The sequence below is a fragment of the Quercus lobata genome, chromosome 6 (assembly GCF_001633185.2).
Source record: "Quercus lobata isolate SW786 chromosome 6, ValleyOak3.0 Primary Assembly, whole genome shotgun sequence".
Lineage (NCBI taxonomy): Eukaryota > Viridiplantae > Streptophyta > Magnoliopsida > Fagales > Fagaceae > Quercus > Quercus lobata.
The window spans coordinates 53,802,367-53,819,676 of record NC_044909.1 but is presented as its reverse complement, the minus strand read 5'-3'; the positions used below and the strand labels follow the sequence as shown (position 1 = coordinate 53,819,676).

Below are 17,310 nucleotides of genomic sequence, written 5' to 3'. Positions count from 1 at the left end.
TCCAACACCCACCAAATTTCTAATTCAATTCGACACCTAACAGACTTTATTATCTAACCCTCTGTTAGGAACGAAGGGAGATGTCGTAGGGAAGCTCCTGTATAGCTGTTGGCTAACAAGGTTCTTGTGATAATTAATTCTAGATATACAAATCTGTAGTGGCTCCAAAAAGGGGTTTCTTCTCAAATATATTCCTATTTACAAGCAAAGATATTTGATTTTTAAGTGTTGGATAAAGGCTAGAATGTTGTTGTTGGTTCAGAAGCTTCACAAAGCTACCCAACAAATCAAAATTCAGAAACTTCACAAAGCTACCCAACAACTCAAATTCAGAACTAATAAACTCATCAATTAAAACTACCTAACAACTCAAAATTCAGAAGCTTCACAAAGCTACCCAACAACTCAAAATTCAGAATTGATAAACCCATCAATTAAAACTACCCAATAACTCAAAATTCGAAAACTTCACAAAGCAAGCAAGAATTTCCAACCAAAACCCAGAAATTCAGTTACCAAAAGAGCCTCCAACAACTCTCAAAATTGAAAAATACCAACAAGGATTACAGAGATTATAAAATATACCACTCAAAGCCAATAATCAGTCATCAAAAAAGAAAAATTAAACGATGCAAGTCCACCACTTCCAACAAACTCCTCCAAACATACCTGTTTCCTTCATATCCCCAAAACAACTATAACCCATCTGTTCTTTGTAAGTCTCTGCGGCACACCCACACCACTTGTCCGTAGCCCACCAAACACACAACCATAGACACAAACCCACAAGCCGCAGACCATCTCCTCCTTGCTAAAATCAATAAAATTTGGGGAAGAGAGAGAGAGAAAGGCATCATATGAGTTTGTGGGTCAATCTCTGCCGTCCAAAAATCTCCTCTGCACTGGTGAGATCAACCACCTCCTCTTGCTAAAATTTGTGCAAACTCGAGAGCTCCAAAACTACAAAGAGAGAGGCGGAGAGTGAGTGAAGAGAGAGAAAGAAAGAAAGAGAAAAATAAATGTTGTTTGATTTTTTTTGTCTAGCGAATGAAAAAGCATCGCCAGGTCTAGCGAGGGTACATTCCCATGTTAAAATTGTGGGATAAAATATTGAGACTAATGCGTGAGTTTTTTGTCTTTAGCTATATGTTTGTTGAAATATTAAAATAGCTACACTGATGTAAACACTCTTATTGCCTAAAACGGAATTGAATAACAGTGATGAACATATGCTTCAAATTGAAACAATTCATAAAATTTGATATCTCAATTGACAAAATTAAAAATCCGAAATTTTGATATGAAACAAGTATAACACTTTGATTCTGGCATATAAAGACAACTGAGTCATTGAAGACCTAAGAAGTGGCAGAAATGCTAAAAGAGGTTGTTGCAAGAAACTTCTTGCGTGTGAATGAACAATGAGATCATTCACATTCTTGAAATGCTAACAAAAACAAGGATGGAGCTATGAAGAACAGGATCTTTCCTTATTTAATTGAACACCAAAACTTGGAAACTAGATATCCATATAACCAATTTGGCAATCACCAAATCATAACTCTCATGAACTTATGAATTTGCAAATTGCATGACCGAATCATCTAAAAAAGCCTAAACCACTATAATAAACTTCTCATGCTGGACATCAACATCAATACTATCATTCATCATTCTTGCAATACAATCAAAACTACCAGCTAGCACCACCCACCCACCTTCAATAACAAACGTGTTACAAGAACACCAAAAAAGAAAAAAGAAAAGGGTGCTTCAATCTTTAATATAAATCAAGCATACCTTGCCTAGAAATCCTTCATGAAAGCAACTGATTTCTCAACCCCAGTCAATGGCTTAGCATTGTATATAGAAGCACGCATACCCCCAACTGACTTATGCTGCTTGAGCTGAACCATATTCTCCTTAGCTGCTTCCTTAATAAACTCAATCTCCAACCCTGACTTCTCCAAAGTGAAAGGCACATTCATCAATGACCTCACAGACTTCTCCACAGGGCACCTATAGAACCCATTGCTCCCATCGTAAGCATTGTACAGAATCTCAGCTTTCTTCTTGTTCTTCTTCTCCACCTCAACCAACCCTCCTTGATCCAACAAATCCTCAAACGCCAAACCACACATGTAAATCCCATCATTCCCAATCAGATCTTTCTTGATGATCACAATGGTGACTCTAGATGGCCCCACATTCTTCTGGGCTCTAGCATTTATGAAACCAAACTTGTTGACACTTGTGAATTTGCATTTGCATGCAACATGCAGTAATTAACAGATGGTTCAAGATGCTGTACTGAACCTCATTGCCACTTTTGAGAGAGCAGTTTCTAATATATGCTTGAACACATTCTAGCATAATGTACCGAGCTGCAATGCAGCATCATCACTTGAAACAATGTCAGAAAAGACATACTTGCACATCTTATCTAAATGCACTTCTGAAGTTTTATGCAAGTTTTCTCCCAAGGAAACATAGTGGACTGACAGGTTTGGCCCTAGGCTACCATCTTTGCCTGCTAGCCAGGCATTCAATGTTAAGGGGCAGCTTACCATGACTTATTTCATTATGCAGAATAAAATAGAGACCATGACTTAAATCAGAATACCCAATAAAAATGGAGCATCTAATACAAACTGAGAATTTTACCTCTTAAGGACTAAATTGAAGCAGCATTCCAATCACGGGTAGTAGATCCTCCACTTCACCTGTTGTGGCAATAATCATTATAATTAAAACTACCACGTTTTCTAGCATTACCAAAATACATACTTCTTCGGCAAAAGGGAATAAAATTCAAAATTTACTTTTGTGATTATAATAGCTAATCTTCAGTAGAGATACCTGTTTCAAGAAGCTTTAAGAAAACATTTTTCAAATATGTCATATCTACCCCTTCCCTCTTCTGCACTCTTTCCATGTTGTGAAGCTCAGACTTCAGCATGGCTTCCTGCACTCATTATGTTCAAATTTATATTATAAACTAATGAGAAGCTCTGCTCCCCTCCCCCCACTTCCAAATAAAGAAGAAAGAAGGCAAAATTGCACAAAAAGACTTATAATATGAGTAGTACTTGGTTTTGAGGCATATGGAAAACACTTTTTTTTTTAAATACTTCCCTACATATATTCATAGACATGTAATAATCCTGTACTTCCATTTCAACAACAGCTAATCTTCAGTAGAGATACCTGTTCAAGAAGCTTTAAGATAAAAATTTTCAAATACGTCATATCTACCCTTCCCTCTTCTACATTCTTTCCATGTTGAGAAGCTCAGCCTTCAGCATAGCTTCCTGCACTCATTATGTTCAAATTTCTATTATAAACTAATGAGATGCTCTACTCCCCTTCCCCCACTTCCGAATAAAAAAGAAAGAAGGCAAAATTGTACACAAAGACTTATAATATGAGTAGTACTTGGTTTTGAGACACATGGAAAATACTTTTTTTATAAAAAAAAACTTCCCTACATATATTCATAGACATGTAATAGTCCTGTACTTCCATTTCATCAACAGCTAATCTTCAGTAGAGATACCTGTTTCAAGAAGCTTTCAGAAAAAAATTTCAAATATGCCATATCTATCCTTCCCTCTTTTGCATTCTTTCCATGTTGCAAAGCTCAGCCTTCAGCATGGCTTCCTGCACTCATTATCCCCTACTTCCGAATAAATAAGAAAGCAGGCAAAATTGCACCCAAAGACTTATAATTTGAGTAGTACTTGATTTTGAGGCACATGGAAAACACTTTTTTTTTTAAAAGCTATACTGGAACAATTTTTATGAAAATAAAGGCTATTGTGATATTGATCATTATTCAAAAGCATAAACATCGACTACTTGAACATTATCCACAAAAACTTCAATTAACAAATGAATACAAAAGTTCATCAAGATATATAAAGCCTAGGTACAAGCAATAAAGTTTTGGGGGAAAAATCAAAGAACATGTGATTAGAAATACAAACTGGTGCCAAAATAAATATTTCTAGTTTATGTGGGTTTTTATGAATAGAGCTCACTTAATCAGGCACTAAAATTTTTCCATCAGAGCTGGTTGAAATTTGCAGCTCAATGATATAATTGGCTACCTGCTAAACTGTAATAATAAATGCATTGGGAGACTCAACAAAGTACAGTTTAAATGAGAACCAATTTTTTGAGAGAAATGTTTATACCAGAATCTACTGTTCTGCTGCAGAAGAACTTAAATTCTGTGCATCCTGCTTTTGCATGGCTGATAATTCCAGTTAGAGAAAAAGGATATGTTAAGACCTCACCAACTACCCTAAGGGTTTGATCTTTTATAGATTGAGAAAAGCTTTCAACTTAAATTTAACTAATACAGGTGCTGACAAGTGGTAACAGGAATGGCTTTATACCTGTGTAGTGATTTCCATTGTGATCAACCTGAGATTATTAATCATTGCCAGGCCAAGTATTAGAATATTTAAATCTAAGTCATGGGAAAGTGTTAAGTATCAGGTGAAATTTAACAAATATTTAAGAAGACAAAAGAAGGAAACGGACAGGTGGTTTTGATTCCAAAGATTGATGAAGATCCTTATTGTCATCAAGAAGTTAGAGATTTCTTTGTCCTACTCCTCAATCATTCGATCTGCAAGATCATGCAACCTAGAACGATCTTCCTACAAGCTATGTATCCAATTAACACAAGAACAACAATATAAATATACTGAAAATTAATCCAAGCCCAAAAACAAGAAGATACAAGGTAGCTTCAACCTTTCATATCATAATTTGAGCTCATCCAATTCTTTTTGTACAGCCTGCCCAGAAGATGCTTCATTTTGAGCCTTCAATCCACCATAGATGACTGTAAAGATGAAACTACAAATTTTCTCTTTCAAAATGCCCAACAAAGAAAAGAAAAAAAAAACCCCAGTCCTCAGCCTCCACTCTATAGCTATAAACGTTTTTTTTAAATAAAAAAGAAGAAGCAGAATTGGTTTCAAAGATATAAGAAGTGGCAGAAATGCCAAAAGAGGTTGTTGCAAGTGAACGAGCAATGAGATCATTCACATTCTTGAAATGCTAACAAAAACAAGGATGGAGCTATGAAGAACAGGATCTTTCTTTATTGAATTGAACATCAAAACTTGAAAACTAGATATCCATATAACCAATTTGGCAATCACCAAATCATAACTGTCATACACTTATGATTTTGCAAATTGCATGACAAAATCATCTAAAAACGCCTAAACCACTATAATAAACTTCTCTTGCTGGACATCAAAACCAATACTATCATTCATCATTCTTGCAATACAATCAAAACTACTAGCTAGCACCACCCACCCACCTTCAATTACAAACATGCTACAAAATCATCAAAAAAGAAAAATAAATCTTTAATATAAATCAAGCATACCTTGCCTCGAAATCCTTCATGAAAGCAACCAATTTCTCAACTGCAGCCAATGGCATAGCATTGTATATAGAAGCACACATACCCCCAACCGACTTATGCCGCTTGAGCTGAACCATATTCTCCTTAGCTGCTTCCTTAATAAACTCAGCCTCCAACCCTGACTTCTCCAAAGTGAAAGGCACATTCATGAATGACCTCACAGACTTCTCCACAGGGCACCTATAGAACCCATTGCTCCCATCGTAAGCATTGTACAGAATCTCAGCTTTCTTCTTGTTCTTCTTCTCCACCTCAATCAACCCTTCTTGATCCAACAAATCCTCAAACGCCAAAACACACATGTAAATCCCATCATTCCCAATCAGATCTTTCTTGATGATCACAATGGTGACTCCAGATGGCTGGGCTCCACCATATATGAAACCAAACTTAGACACAACTACGGGCTTGGAATAGAAATTTGAAGACATATCAGCCACCAAGATACCATTTTTAGGACTTGGGTAGTCCTTGTATTCCACACCATAAATGGTTTCATTTGCACAAATATGCAAGAATTTGGCATCTGGGTTTTGCTCCACATCGTGAAAAGATGGAATCTTTGTGTGTTTTTCAGATTTCCCAGACCAAATAAGAGGCTTGATTTTGAGTACTTTTTGTGCCTCCTTGAATGCCTGCAGATTTATGAAGAGCAGGAGGTCAATAATTTATTATAAGATATATCTTATAGCGTTGGCATAATCATAACCAAAGAAAAGTACCATTTCCAGAACCTCCTTCCTTTTGTACGCTTTATCTGATATAAGAATCAAATCCCCAACTACAGAAAGTCAGAAACAGAAACCTCCTCATACTTGTATGCTAAGAGCATGGAAACCAAGCCAACCAACTGAAGTTTCTTTCTTAGTACTGATTGCTTGGATAAAAATCTGTCAATTAAATTAACCGTAAAGAACAATGTTTCGTTCATGACTTCAAACTTATCATGGACTTGTTAATTCAAACAATCAAACAAGAGAAAGTATAAGAAGTTTGTTTCAGATTGACATACCAGTGGATTTGTATGATATTACATAAACTTCAAGATGCTATCAGTTGGATGACATAAGTTTCTATTTTTATTAAATGTGGAAAATCTTGGACCACTTGGGCTTTTTTCCCTTGGTACATCTTTCCTTTCGATGGGGACAACTGGAGAAATAATAAATTTGTAGTTTCCATTATATGGTGAGCATTGCATCAGCCTTTCGCAATCGTAAGTACTATATGCAGGTCTTGAATCGACCTTCCTTTTTCTACTTGAGCAGATATTAGCACCATTAATAACAGATAAAATTACTTTTAACTCTAGAAATGGTAAAGAGATATTTCAACTATGTACGAAGTGTAATACTATGCGACAATCAATGATGATTCGGAATAACTATCTAATATGAGATACAATGCAACAACATAGAACCAGGCAAGCACAAAAGATTCATGCGTTCACCATTATAAATTGTACATGGCTAGGTATTAATATTCAGAAAATTTGGAGAATTTTTTTTTGTTGATGTAAATTTCAAACCAAATCTCCACAGCATGGAAGAGTATAAAACCAAACAAGTATTTCAAAACTTGAACCCGATGTGAAGAACTATCTACTCCAAATGCAAGTATCACTCTAAAATCAAGCAAAAGAAAAGTAGTTTCTTCCATTGACTTGAAAAAGTCCTACACTTTATATGCCTCTTAAAATCTCAAATTCTCAATTTAATTAGTTGGATTTTCAATGGGAAAAAGCTTAATGTATGCCAATGTATGATTGGTATAATCAAATCACAAAATATTAGTTAAACCCAGTACCTACACTAATCATGGCAAAATAATTTTATAAAAAAACAGTAGATAACAATTTTTTTTTTCTTGTTTTGTTAAGTAACAGATGATCCTCCCTTAAAATATATCATAGTATTTGAGTGGACTTCATGGTGTTCCTTTGTTTTAAAACCCATCTCTCTCCCCATGTATGTGTGTTTGTTTCTAAAGAAAATAAAATGTCAAAGTGAGAGGGAAGATAGATTTGAGAAAACTAACCAGCTCTATAATGAACTTCCATTAGCTGAGAGTGGATTATTTGATTGATTATTCTTCCAGCGGAACATAATAGATAATAATTACAAATTCTTCCATTACTAAAACCTCCTCATTTTCACACTTCTTTTCACTACCTAATGGACCAGCAACAAGTTTTTCCATTCCATTAATCTTCCCACCCACCATGTCTGAGACTGAGACAGACGGTAGTTGTTCAGAGTCTAACCAATCACCTCGTGCAAAATTCTCTAATTCCATAGTGTCAATATTCCCACCAGCCGTACCATAGCCCTACACATCAAACAAATTTGGGGAAACGAAATGGAAAATATAGTCTTAGGTTAGGTTGACTTAAATCAGAAGTGAGATTGTTGAGAAGAGTGTAGAAGAGGATATAATAAGTTATAAGTAAACTTACTGCCCAACTCGGTAGCCCAAATATCCACATCAAGATGAGGCATGCGACGGTTAAACCACTTATAAAAAGTTCTCTCTGATGTACATCCATACATTGACAGACGTTTGAGACCAGTGAAGCGTAGAATTTCGTCCGGAGGAGTATTGAGTTTATCGCACCCAAACAATACAAGGTCTTCAAGGGATGTCTGCAAGTGTTGGATGGAACAGAGAATCGTGGAAACATCAAGCTCCTCGCAAAATTTACCAATCCACAATTGCTTCAAGCGGGTGAGGCAGCCATCTGGTAGATGCCTCAACTTTTGGCAATGGATAATTCGTAAGCGGTTAAGAGACTGCAATTCTCGTAGATCTCCAATTGATATCAGATTAGGACAATCCCAAATCGCTAAGTGGATAAGAGAATGTAATTCTGGCATATCTGGAATTGATTTCAGATTAGGACATTCCCCTATCCTCAAATCCGAAAGAGATGTACAGGATTGCAGCCCAGACGGGAAAACTTCATCACCAAATGATATCCGTAGAGTTCGAAGAAAGGGTGCCACACCTTGTAGACTGGGAAAATACATCACATTGGAACAACTGATTACTTCAAATTTCTCAAGGGAATTGAAGGTTTGCAGTGTGTTTGGCAAATGACTCAATTTCTCACATTTGATAATACAAAGTGATTGGAGAGACATGCAAGGCGCACATACATCATCCTCATGCGGCAGCAAAGATGGACACCAAATCAGCACAACTCTCTATCTTCAAAGACATTAGATTCGTAGAATTATTTTGCCATAAATGCTCTGGCAGACAAGAAAGTTCTGAAATATCATAAATCTCAAGGGACATAAGCGTGGTAACCTTGCTGATAATGTTTTTGAATGTCGTACTGCAAGTTTTCTGAATATCTAATTTCTTAAGAGACGGAAAATGACATGGAGCACTTATCAGTTTTCTACATTCTTTAATGGTTAACTCCTCAAGGCAAGGAAACAGCATTCCTGTTGTTGTTGGGTCCATCGGGTCCTTCCACTCCACTAGATTGGGCATACGCTGCAAATCAAGCCTTTTCAAAGCTGGGAACAACGCATTTCTACCACTGCCATCTCTACCGGTACTTGATCCCACACCACTGTAACTGTTGTAAAATTCTGTTCCTATACATGTCACATTATCCATTCCCTCTATTTGAAGAAACTTGAGACATGGTAAATGACCAAGTGTAGGAATTTTTTCGCATTTATTACAATCTACTAAAAGGATTTCCAACAGATGGTTAAAAAGAAACAAACCACCACCACTATTATCACCCGCTAATATCCATGAAGGGAACTTCTCACCCCCAAAATTTTCTATCTTTAAGCTTTTCAAACGTGGGTGAGGTTGAAGGCCTTCCAATACATCCTCATCATTGTTGTTGCCTACTCTTTCACTACACCAATGGAATTCCAGCTTGTGTACTCTCGTCTTTCCCACTAAATTTGCAGTTCTGGCTTCTTCTTTATCTCTCACATGCTCCAAATTGAAGATAGTTAATCCTCCTCTGAGCTGGCTTAAGCATCCTAGTTCTTCAATTCGATGACCAGTTTCCTGACCGATGAAATAGAAAGGCAAAGTTCGAAGGCAAGTCAACTGCCCCATATTGATTGGCATTTGTTTTATGTACGCATGACTAACTTTAATATGTCTCAAGTTAGTCAAATTTCTTAGATTTTTTGGAAGCTTTCTTAGACCAGGAGCAAACTCGATTGCTAGAGTTTGTAAGTGGTAGAGCTTGGTAATAGAATTGGGTAATTCACTGATGTAGCTCTCCTCGACTTGAAGAAGCCTTAAATGTCTAAATTCACAAATTGACTTGAAAATTTTTTTCTTTCCTATCCCAGATAATATTATACCACTCCCAGATAATATTAGACCACGTACAAATTTTAAGTCCAATAACTTGTCCCCAAGATTAGCATAAATCAAAAAAGCTGTGCGCAATTTATGCATGCCATCTCTAGATAGTGGGATTGTTGGTGTTGTCCCGTCATTGGATACAAAAGATAAACGCCGAATGTGAGACTTGTCAATGTCATCCCTCACATTGCCCCCTAAATGCAAGGTTTCTTGTGAAATTAAGAGGGCAAGATCATGTACAAGATCATGCATCTTACAACTTATTACATCACCAAAATAATCCATTTTTTTGTCTTGGAATAAGGAATTTGCCAACAAAATATCAAAATAGTAGTTACCAATGTCTTCCATCTCAGAAGAATTTCCTTGCGATGGTTGAAGAAACCCTTCAGCCATCCACTGTTGAATTAAATCTTCCTTTCCCATTTCATAATCTTTAGGAAATATGGCACAATATGTAAAACAACTTTTTAGAGATGGTGAAAGACAATCGAAGCTTAATTTTAGTATTGATAAGATTTCATTTTCACCATGCAAGGAACTCCAAACCTCACTGTTTTGAATTGCCAACCATTCCCTTTCCTCAATCTTATTAGACATTGTCCCTCCTAAAACCCTTGCAACTAATGGAATCCCTTGACATCTTTTAGCAATCTCCCTTCCAATATCCTCCTGACGTTGACTTAGTGGAATTCTTACTTTTGTAGATACTCTTTTCTTGATTATGGACCAACATTCATCGTTTGAGAGTTTTTCCATCTCATGCTGATGAATCGTCTTCATGATCCTCGCCACTATGTCACTACGGGTTGTTACAATAACATTGTTTCCTGCAGATGAATTAATTCCTAACAAACAACTCCTTAAAGCATCCCATTTCCTATCATCTTCATTCCAAACATCATCAAGAACGAGAAGATATCTTTTTTTTTGCAACTTTTCTATTAGGCATTTAAGTATTGCATCCTTCTGTTGCAACGTACATGAGTTCTTGGTAAGGGATTCAAGAATCTCTCCCAAAATCTTCTTATCATCAAAATCATTGGAGACACATATCCATATTATTTCATCAAAATTCCTCTGTACTAGCTCATGATTACACACTAGTTTTGCCAGAGTTGTCTTCCCCAAACCTGGCATTCCCACTATAGGAATGACTGACAGCTGTTCATTGGTTGCATTAAGCACCAAGTTTACTATTTTTGAGACATGATCTCCCATTCCTACAATCTTTGAATCCTCAAGAGAGGAGTCTGTCTCTCGGCCTGGAATGACCTCAGGAATTGCATTTATTGATCCCGCGCTTGCAAATCCAAATTCTTTTGCATTATCGTTAATCTTTTTCAAAGATTTGAGCACAGTCTTAATTTTGTTGGCCATGTTGATTCGGAATGCAATAGGGTTTGAAAATGAAAAGAAGAAGCATACCTTTCTCATCATTTGGTTTCGGATCTCAACCTTTCGTCGGAGAATCTCATAAGCAAACTCGTCCAGCACATCATCAACATCATAAGCAACGTCTTTAAGCCTCAGCAACCAGAGCTTCACAAGCTCTTCTTTCACTTGCCTTCTCTCCGCATCAGTCAGCACAGCTCGAATCGTTGTCAATGAGTCTTGAAGTTCTTTCAGCTGCTCCTCGAACCCCCAAACAAGGCTGATCTGCTCAGTAGCAACTGGAATTAGCTTGCCTAGCACAGCACTAATGACAGTGTCCGCCATCTTTGGTTTGGTGCTACGATTAGTTAGATACAAGCTCTCAGTATTTGGAAACAATACAAGAATTGCGATGTTAAGGACAACAGCAACAATGATAAAAGCAGGAGGGTACACAGAGCATCAACTTGCACTTTCAACGCATGAAGATAAGGTTCATTGACTCATTGGTGTAATAAACGTGTAATTGGGACCTGCGAACAGAACGCGGAAATGTGTCTTTTCTTTTTCTTTTTTCCTTTTTTGACTGAAAAGGTAGATGAAATGTGTCTTTTCCGAAGTAAAGTGTTTTGGAATTGGGATTGATCAATTGCTCTTAATGGCAGATTCAATCTCAACCGTTTAATAAAAATATTTTAAAAAATTACAAATTAAAAATTAGATACTAAAGTGGTAAAAATTGTTTGTGAGAGAGAAAATGAGTAAAGTTTGATTTTTTTTTTTCTTTTTTAAAGATTGCTAAATTAGCACATCTGTTCTAAAAAAATAATATGTTTACAATATTTTCAAAACAAATTTTAAATAAAGATTATTATTGACTATTATTGATAGATAAAACTTCATTTAAAATTTATTGTGAAAAAATTTTGAACAAAACACTTTTCTTCCAACAAATACGTCAAAAGTTCCAATATTAGTCAACTAGTTCAATTAATCCAATTACATCCATTTCCAAAATATTATTGTATGTAAAATAATGTGCCACAAATTGCATAAAATCACTGGAAAATGGCGATGAGGAGCCCTCCAAAGGAAAAACCATTATAAAGTAAATTATTCTTAATTAACATTGAGTTTAATTAAGTTGATGTCCATTTAACCTAGCTAATAATTAGATAAATTTGGGTTTAATTAAAATGAACGAATTTGGATAAAAAAATAAGTTTAGGATTGCTTTTGCCACCCAACCAACAAAGCACAAAACTAATTATAAATTAAATAGAAGCAGGAGGGAACACAAACCATCAACTTGCACTTTCAACGCGTGAAGATAAGGTTCATTGGTGTATTTTCAACAAACGCGTAATTGGGACCCACGAAGAAGGCGGAATTGTCTTTTCAAAAGTAAAGTGTTTTGGAATTAGGATTGATGCAATTGCTTTTAATGGCAGAACCAAACTCAACCATTAAATAAAAACATTTTGTTTCTCAAAAAAAATAAAAATAAAAAATAAAAACATTTTAAAAAATTATAAATTAAAAATTAAATAGAAGCAGGAGGGAACACAAACCATCTACTTGCACTTTCAACGCGTGAAGATAAGGCTCATTGGTGTATTTTCAACAAACGCGTAATTGGGACCCGCGAACGGAACGCGGAATTATCTTTTCAAAAGTAAAGTGTTTTGGAATTGGGATTGATGCAATTGCTTTTAATGGTAGATTTAATTTCAACTATTAAATAAAAATATTTTTAAAAATAATAAATTAAAAATTTAATAGTAAAGTGGTAAAAATTGTTCGTGAGAGAGAAAATGAGTAAAGTTTGATTTCTTTTTTTTTTTATATTACGAAATTTGCATATTGATGTTTTTAAATAGAAAAATAACATGTTTACAACAAATTCTAAGTAAAGATTGTTATCGACTATTATTAGTAGATAAAAATAATAATTTTAATAATGAGTTTAAATTAAAACTAATAACAATTTATTACTTAAAACTTGTTGTGAAAGTATCATAAAAAAATTGTAAATAAAACACTTCTCTTCAAACAAGTAGGTCAAAAGTTCAAATATCAGTCAACTAGCTCAATTAATCCAATTACATCAATTTCCAAAACATAATTGTATGTAAAATAATGTGTCACGAATTGCATAAAATCAATAGGAAACCGCGAAGAACACTCCAAAGGAAAAACCATTATAAAGTAAATTATCCCAACAAAGCACTCAACTAATTATAATCTAGCATAAAACCTTTACCTATACTTTACACAAATTTAATAAATTAGCAACCAAAGAAAAAGCATAAAATAAATTTTTATTAAAGGCATTGCAACGTAATTATCTATCAAAGTAGAATGAGACACTCTTTTAAAATAAATTAGCAAGAGAAGTAGATTTGAGATATGGACATATTCACTCACACAAAGTAAATAATAAGTATATGAATTAATGCGAGAAGTAGACAAAAAGGATAAAGGAGTATTAAATTTGTGCAATGAAATTCATCAATATAGCTATAGTGAATTTAATTGAAAAAAAAAAATCTAAGGATTCTACAAATTTTACTACATAACTTTCATAAATTGATGTGATGAATGTAATTGGTAAATTAAAGGCATAATAAATTAATATATGAATTATTTTTTTAATTGATGACACATCAAATTGTAAAGATTATGTAGTAAATTTTATAATATCCATATCATCACTCCATTTTATGACAAATCCGTTCCGATGGATGTTCTCCACTAACCACAAGGATATAGGGACTCTATATTTCATCTTCGGTGCCATTGCTGGAGTGATGGGCACATGCTTTTCAGTACTGATTCGTATGGAATTAGCACGAGTCCTCCTATGGTGAACAAAAAGATGGACCCTACAGAAAATAACATGGGTGTTTAATTCTACTTTTAAAAATAACACAATTTGTGTTTTATTACGTTTGAGAAATTAGTTAAAAAAAAATTGTAAGGTTTGCCAATTATTTATTATTAAAATTTCAATGTACTAAAAAATAATCAATGCACCATTGACTACCCACCCATACATTACATTATCTCATTCCTTTTCTTTTCTTTTTTTTCTTTCAAATTGTTAGAGTTGCTCCCTCAATCCCTCACTTTAGAGCATTTACACCAGTTTGTCTAAATTTTTCTTCTATTGTAGTATAAGAACCTATTTTTTATATTTTGTACAACTACTTTTACAAAACACCAACATCAAATCATTTATCCTACCTTCCATTTTACTTAAATAATCATGTTCATTATATTTTTTAATACCACTTTTGTCCTCTCTCTCTCTCTCTCTCTCTCTCTCTCTCTCGTTTAGCATTAGTCATCACTTATCAGGTTTCTCTTCTCTTTCCTCTCAACCCTTAGCACTCTTTCTCCTCTCAAATCTCTCTCTCCACTAGGTTTGGGTTTGGGTTTGGGCTTATGGGTTTTCCGTTGATGGAGATATCTCATTTTCCTCTCAAATCTCTCTTTCTCCATTGAGTTTGATTTTGATTTTAGTATGGGTTTGGGTTATAGGTTTTCCATTGATGGTTTGATTTTGAGTTAATTTTTCGTTGTTGTAACACGTTTTGGTGGTGGTGGCAATTGGATAGGATTTGTGTTTGGATATAGGTGGTGTTGGGTTGCAGGTTTTTGTGAGAGCGAATAAAAGGGAGAGGCAGAGGAAGAGATATTCTGATGAGAGTAGGAGAGGTGAGAAAAAAAAATTAAAATATTAGAATAGAAAGCTACAATATACATGATTACTATAGTAACTAGTCGCTAACTTGTGCGATGCACGAGAAAGCTATTGAATATGACTTATTATTTTATATGAATGTTTTACAAATATAACTTTTGTAACCTCTTTGGTCACATATTTAGATTCCAATCTTAAAAATTCGATATGAAACATTAAATTACTACCTTTCTTTTTGTTTTAGCATTAACGTTTTCTTGGAAAATATCGATCAAACAAAAAATTAAAAATAAAAATTAGAATTCAATAATCCAACAAATGTTGCGATGTAATATTTTTCATTTTTTATTTTTTGAAAATACAAAGTATTTTAACACATATACAAAGAAAGAGGGGAAGATGTCTTAAAGTAACTTACAATGGTGTATATTCAAAATGACTTAACTTTTGGATACACAGCATAATAGTCATATATATTACTTATATATGACTATTATTAAGCCAAATGATATAGTTTAATGAATTTTATTTATTACAATATTTCAAAAAAGAAAATCATAATAATGTGATCAAAATGGTTATTGAGGAAAAAATAATTCACATTTTGGATTTTCTTGTAAATAAACAAATATATTAGTATATTTATAATTTTATAAATCATGAAACTTCTCCACTCCCAAAGTCCAGTAACCTACCCACGTGATATCACATTCCAATGCTTTTGCCTTTTTATATTTCTAAGTCTCATTTAGTGGGGGAATGTGCAGAATAGCACAATGAGGAGGGAGTATATAGTAAGTTATGATGCGTTAGAAAGTAAGTTGGAAACTAGCATCTCGAGTTTTATAGACTCGATTTCAATCTATAGATCTCGAGTCTTATAGACTCGAGTTCTAAAAAGCACAACCAGAGGAAGAACAATTTTTAGAGGCACGATCTGAAGAGGAAGCACGATCTGATCTGAAGAACGAAGAGACGATTTCACTCTAATCTGAAGAGGAAGAACGAAGAGAAGATTTGAAGAGGCATGATCTGGTCTTCAGATCTGCCGTCGAAGAACGAAGAAGAAGAACGACGAACGATCTGATGATCTGAAGAAAAATAGAGGAAGAACGATTTGAAGAGGCAAGATCCGAGTTGATCTGAAGAACGAAGAGACGATTTGAAGAGGCACGTATTTAGATCCACCATCGAAGAACGAAGAACAATCTGACACTCTGAAGAACGTGAGGAAGAAGAAGTGAAACTCGATTTCCACAAATTGAGACTTTAAAACTCGATTTTTAACTTGGAACTCGAGTTTTAGATACTCGAGGTGCTAGTTTTCAACATTGTTTTGAAACGTGTCAACTAACTAAATTTTTTAATATTTAATATTATTTAGAAATAAAATTCCTTATTTAGTCATCTCACTATACCTTTTAATATTTACAAAGTACAGATGCAAGCCTTCAAGAACGGGAATGCTTCTTCGTCCATCCCAACCCATGGCTGAATTCTTTCTTCTATTTTTTTTTTTTCCCTCACAAATCATTTAGTAGCAAATCTGAAGTTTTATGTTTGATAATTGATGTGAGGAAAAATAAACACAGAACGAAATTAAGAACATTGATTTGAAAACATGAAGTGTCTCGCTACTGCCACTGCGACTACGGCATCAAGGTAGAGTTGAAGAAGAAGGAGACGATAGAGTTTGTGGAGCAAAGGAGTTGGACTTTCTTTTTAAAACAAATTGGAGGAAGCTGATGTAGAGAATTGCATTTGGTGGAAGAGAAGGGTAGAGAAGAGAGAGTAGAGAAGATTTTCAGAATTGAGGAAAAAATTTCGAGTTTTAGCCTTTTTTTTTTTTTTTTTTACTGAAATTTTTGGATTAGAAATAGTTTTTTTTTTGTGTGGGTATGGTGGGTATGGTAGGTTTTGATTCTTGGATATCTCTGTTAGTTTGTGGGTATGGTGGGTTTTGATTGAGGAATTTGTGGGTATGGTGGGTATGGTGTCTCTGCCATGGGTCTGAGGAAGGAGATCTGACTTAGGTTTGAACATTGGGGGAGCTGGTAGAGAAGGAGCGTTGGGTTGGGGGAGCTAGTAAAAGGAGCTTAAGGTCTACATTTTGGAGAAAGAGAAGACATAGCATATATCGGGGTCCAGTTTATGTTTTTTTTTTTTAATATTGTTTTTAATATTGTGAGAGTTTCAGATTTATATATATATATATATATATACATGGAGAAAGTTTCTCTGCAATCTGTATTAGAGGAAGTCTCTCCAAACTCAATATCAAAGAGTGACACCTGTCCTATTCCACTAAAACTCAAAATTCAATATATAACTCCCGTTAGCTCAAATGTTAGGCATTTTTCCATTTTTTTATTAAAAAAATAATAATTATTTCTCACCACCGTCACCTAAACTCAGTCCTTTCTCTCTCTCT

At 34.7% G+C, this 17,310-nt stretch overlaps 3 protein-coding genes and 1 pseudogene across 29 annotated transcripts in view; 1 reads left to right on the top strand and 3 right to left on the bottom strand.

Moving 5' to 3' along the window:
- Window positions 1-17,310, bottom strand: part of LOC115995366 (G2/mitotic-specific cyclin-1-like) — a 43,413-nt gene that overhangs the window by 1,911 nt on the left and 24,192 nt on the right. For 3 of the 26 annotated variants that reach the window (XR_004093341.1, XR_004093338.1, XR_004093340.1), the window contains exons 9-13: window positions 5,414-6,087; window positions 4,401-4,428; window positions 2,860-2,965; window positions 2,665-2,723; window positions 670-960 (exon numbers count right to left, since the gene is read on the bottom strand). Coding sequence is in view for 20 of the 26 variants with exons in the window: in XM_031119897.1 (XP_030975757.1) it covers window positions 2,668-2,723; window positions 2,860-2,965; window positions 4,401-4,428; window positions 5,414-6,087 (864 nt within the window). In the remaining 6 variants the exon portion in view is untranslated. Of the gene's footprint in view, window positions 1-669; window positions 961-2,133; window positions 2,221-2,283; window positions 2,531-2,664; window positions 2,724-2,859; window positions 4,883-5,413; window positions 6,088-17,310 lie in introns of those variants that run through there. The other 23 variants (XM_031119897.1, XM_031119896.1, XR_004093339.1 and 20 more) reach the window with 23 other exon arrangements.
- LOC115995365 (protein GRIP-like) overlaps window positions 1-17,310 on the top strand; it is a 44,133-nt gene that overhangs the window by 15,207 nt on the left and 11,616 nt on the right. The gene's annotated exons all lie outside the window — the stretch shown is intronic.
- Window positions 1,791-2,570, bottom strand: LOC115994538 (annotated as a pseudogene).
- On the bottom strand, window positions 6,174-11,688 carry LOC115995364 (putative disease resistance protein RGA3). Of its 2 annotated transcripts, none has more exons than XM_031119892.1 (4): window positions 7,908-11,688; window positions 7,490-7,780; window positions 6,465-6,708; window positions 6,174-6,342 (listed from the first exon to the last, which is right to left on the bottom strand). In XM_031119892.1, the coding sequence occupies exon 1, from the start codon at window positions 11,516-11,518 to the stop codon at window positions 8,615-8,617; it is 2,904 nt and encodes a 967-aa protein (XP_030975752.1). In that variant the 5' UTR covers window positions 11,519-11,688; the 3' UTR covers window positions 6,174-6,342; window positions 6,465-6,708; window positions 7,490-7,780; window positions 7,908-8,614. The 2 variants fall into 2 exon arrangements, with proteins under 2 accessions (XP_030975752.1, XP_030975753.1); XM_031119893.1 differs by having other exon boundaries at window positions 6,465-6,604.

Excerpts from the sequence above, each read along its gene's own strand:
- LOC115995364 (XM_031119892.1), bottom strand. The coding sequence starts at position 11,518 with ATGGCGGACACTGTCATTAGTGCTGTGCTAGGCAAGCTAATTCCAGTT.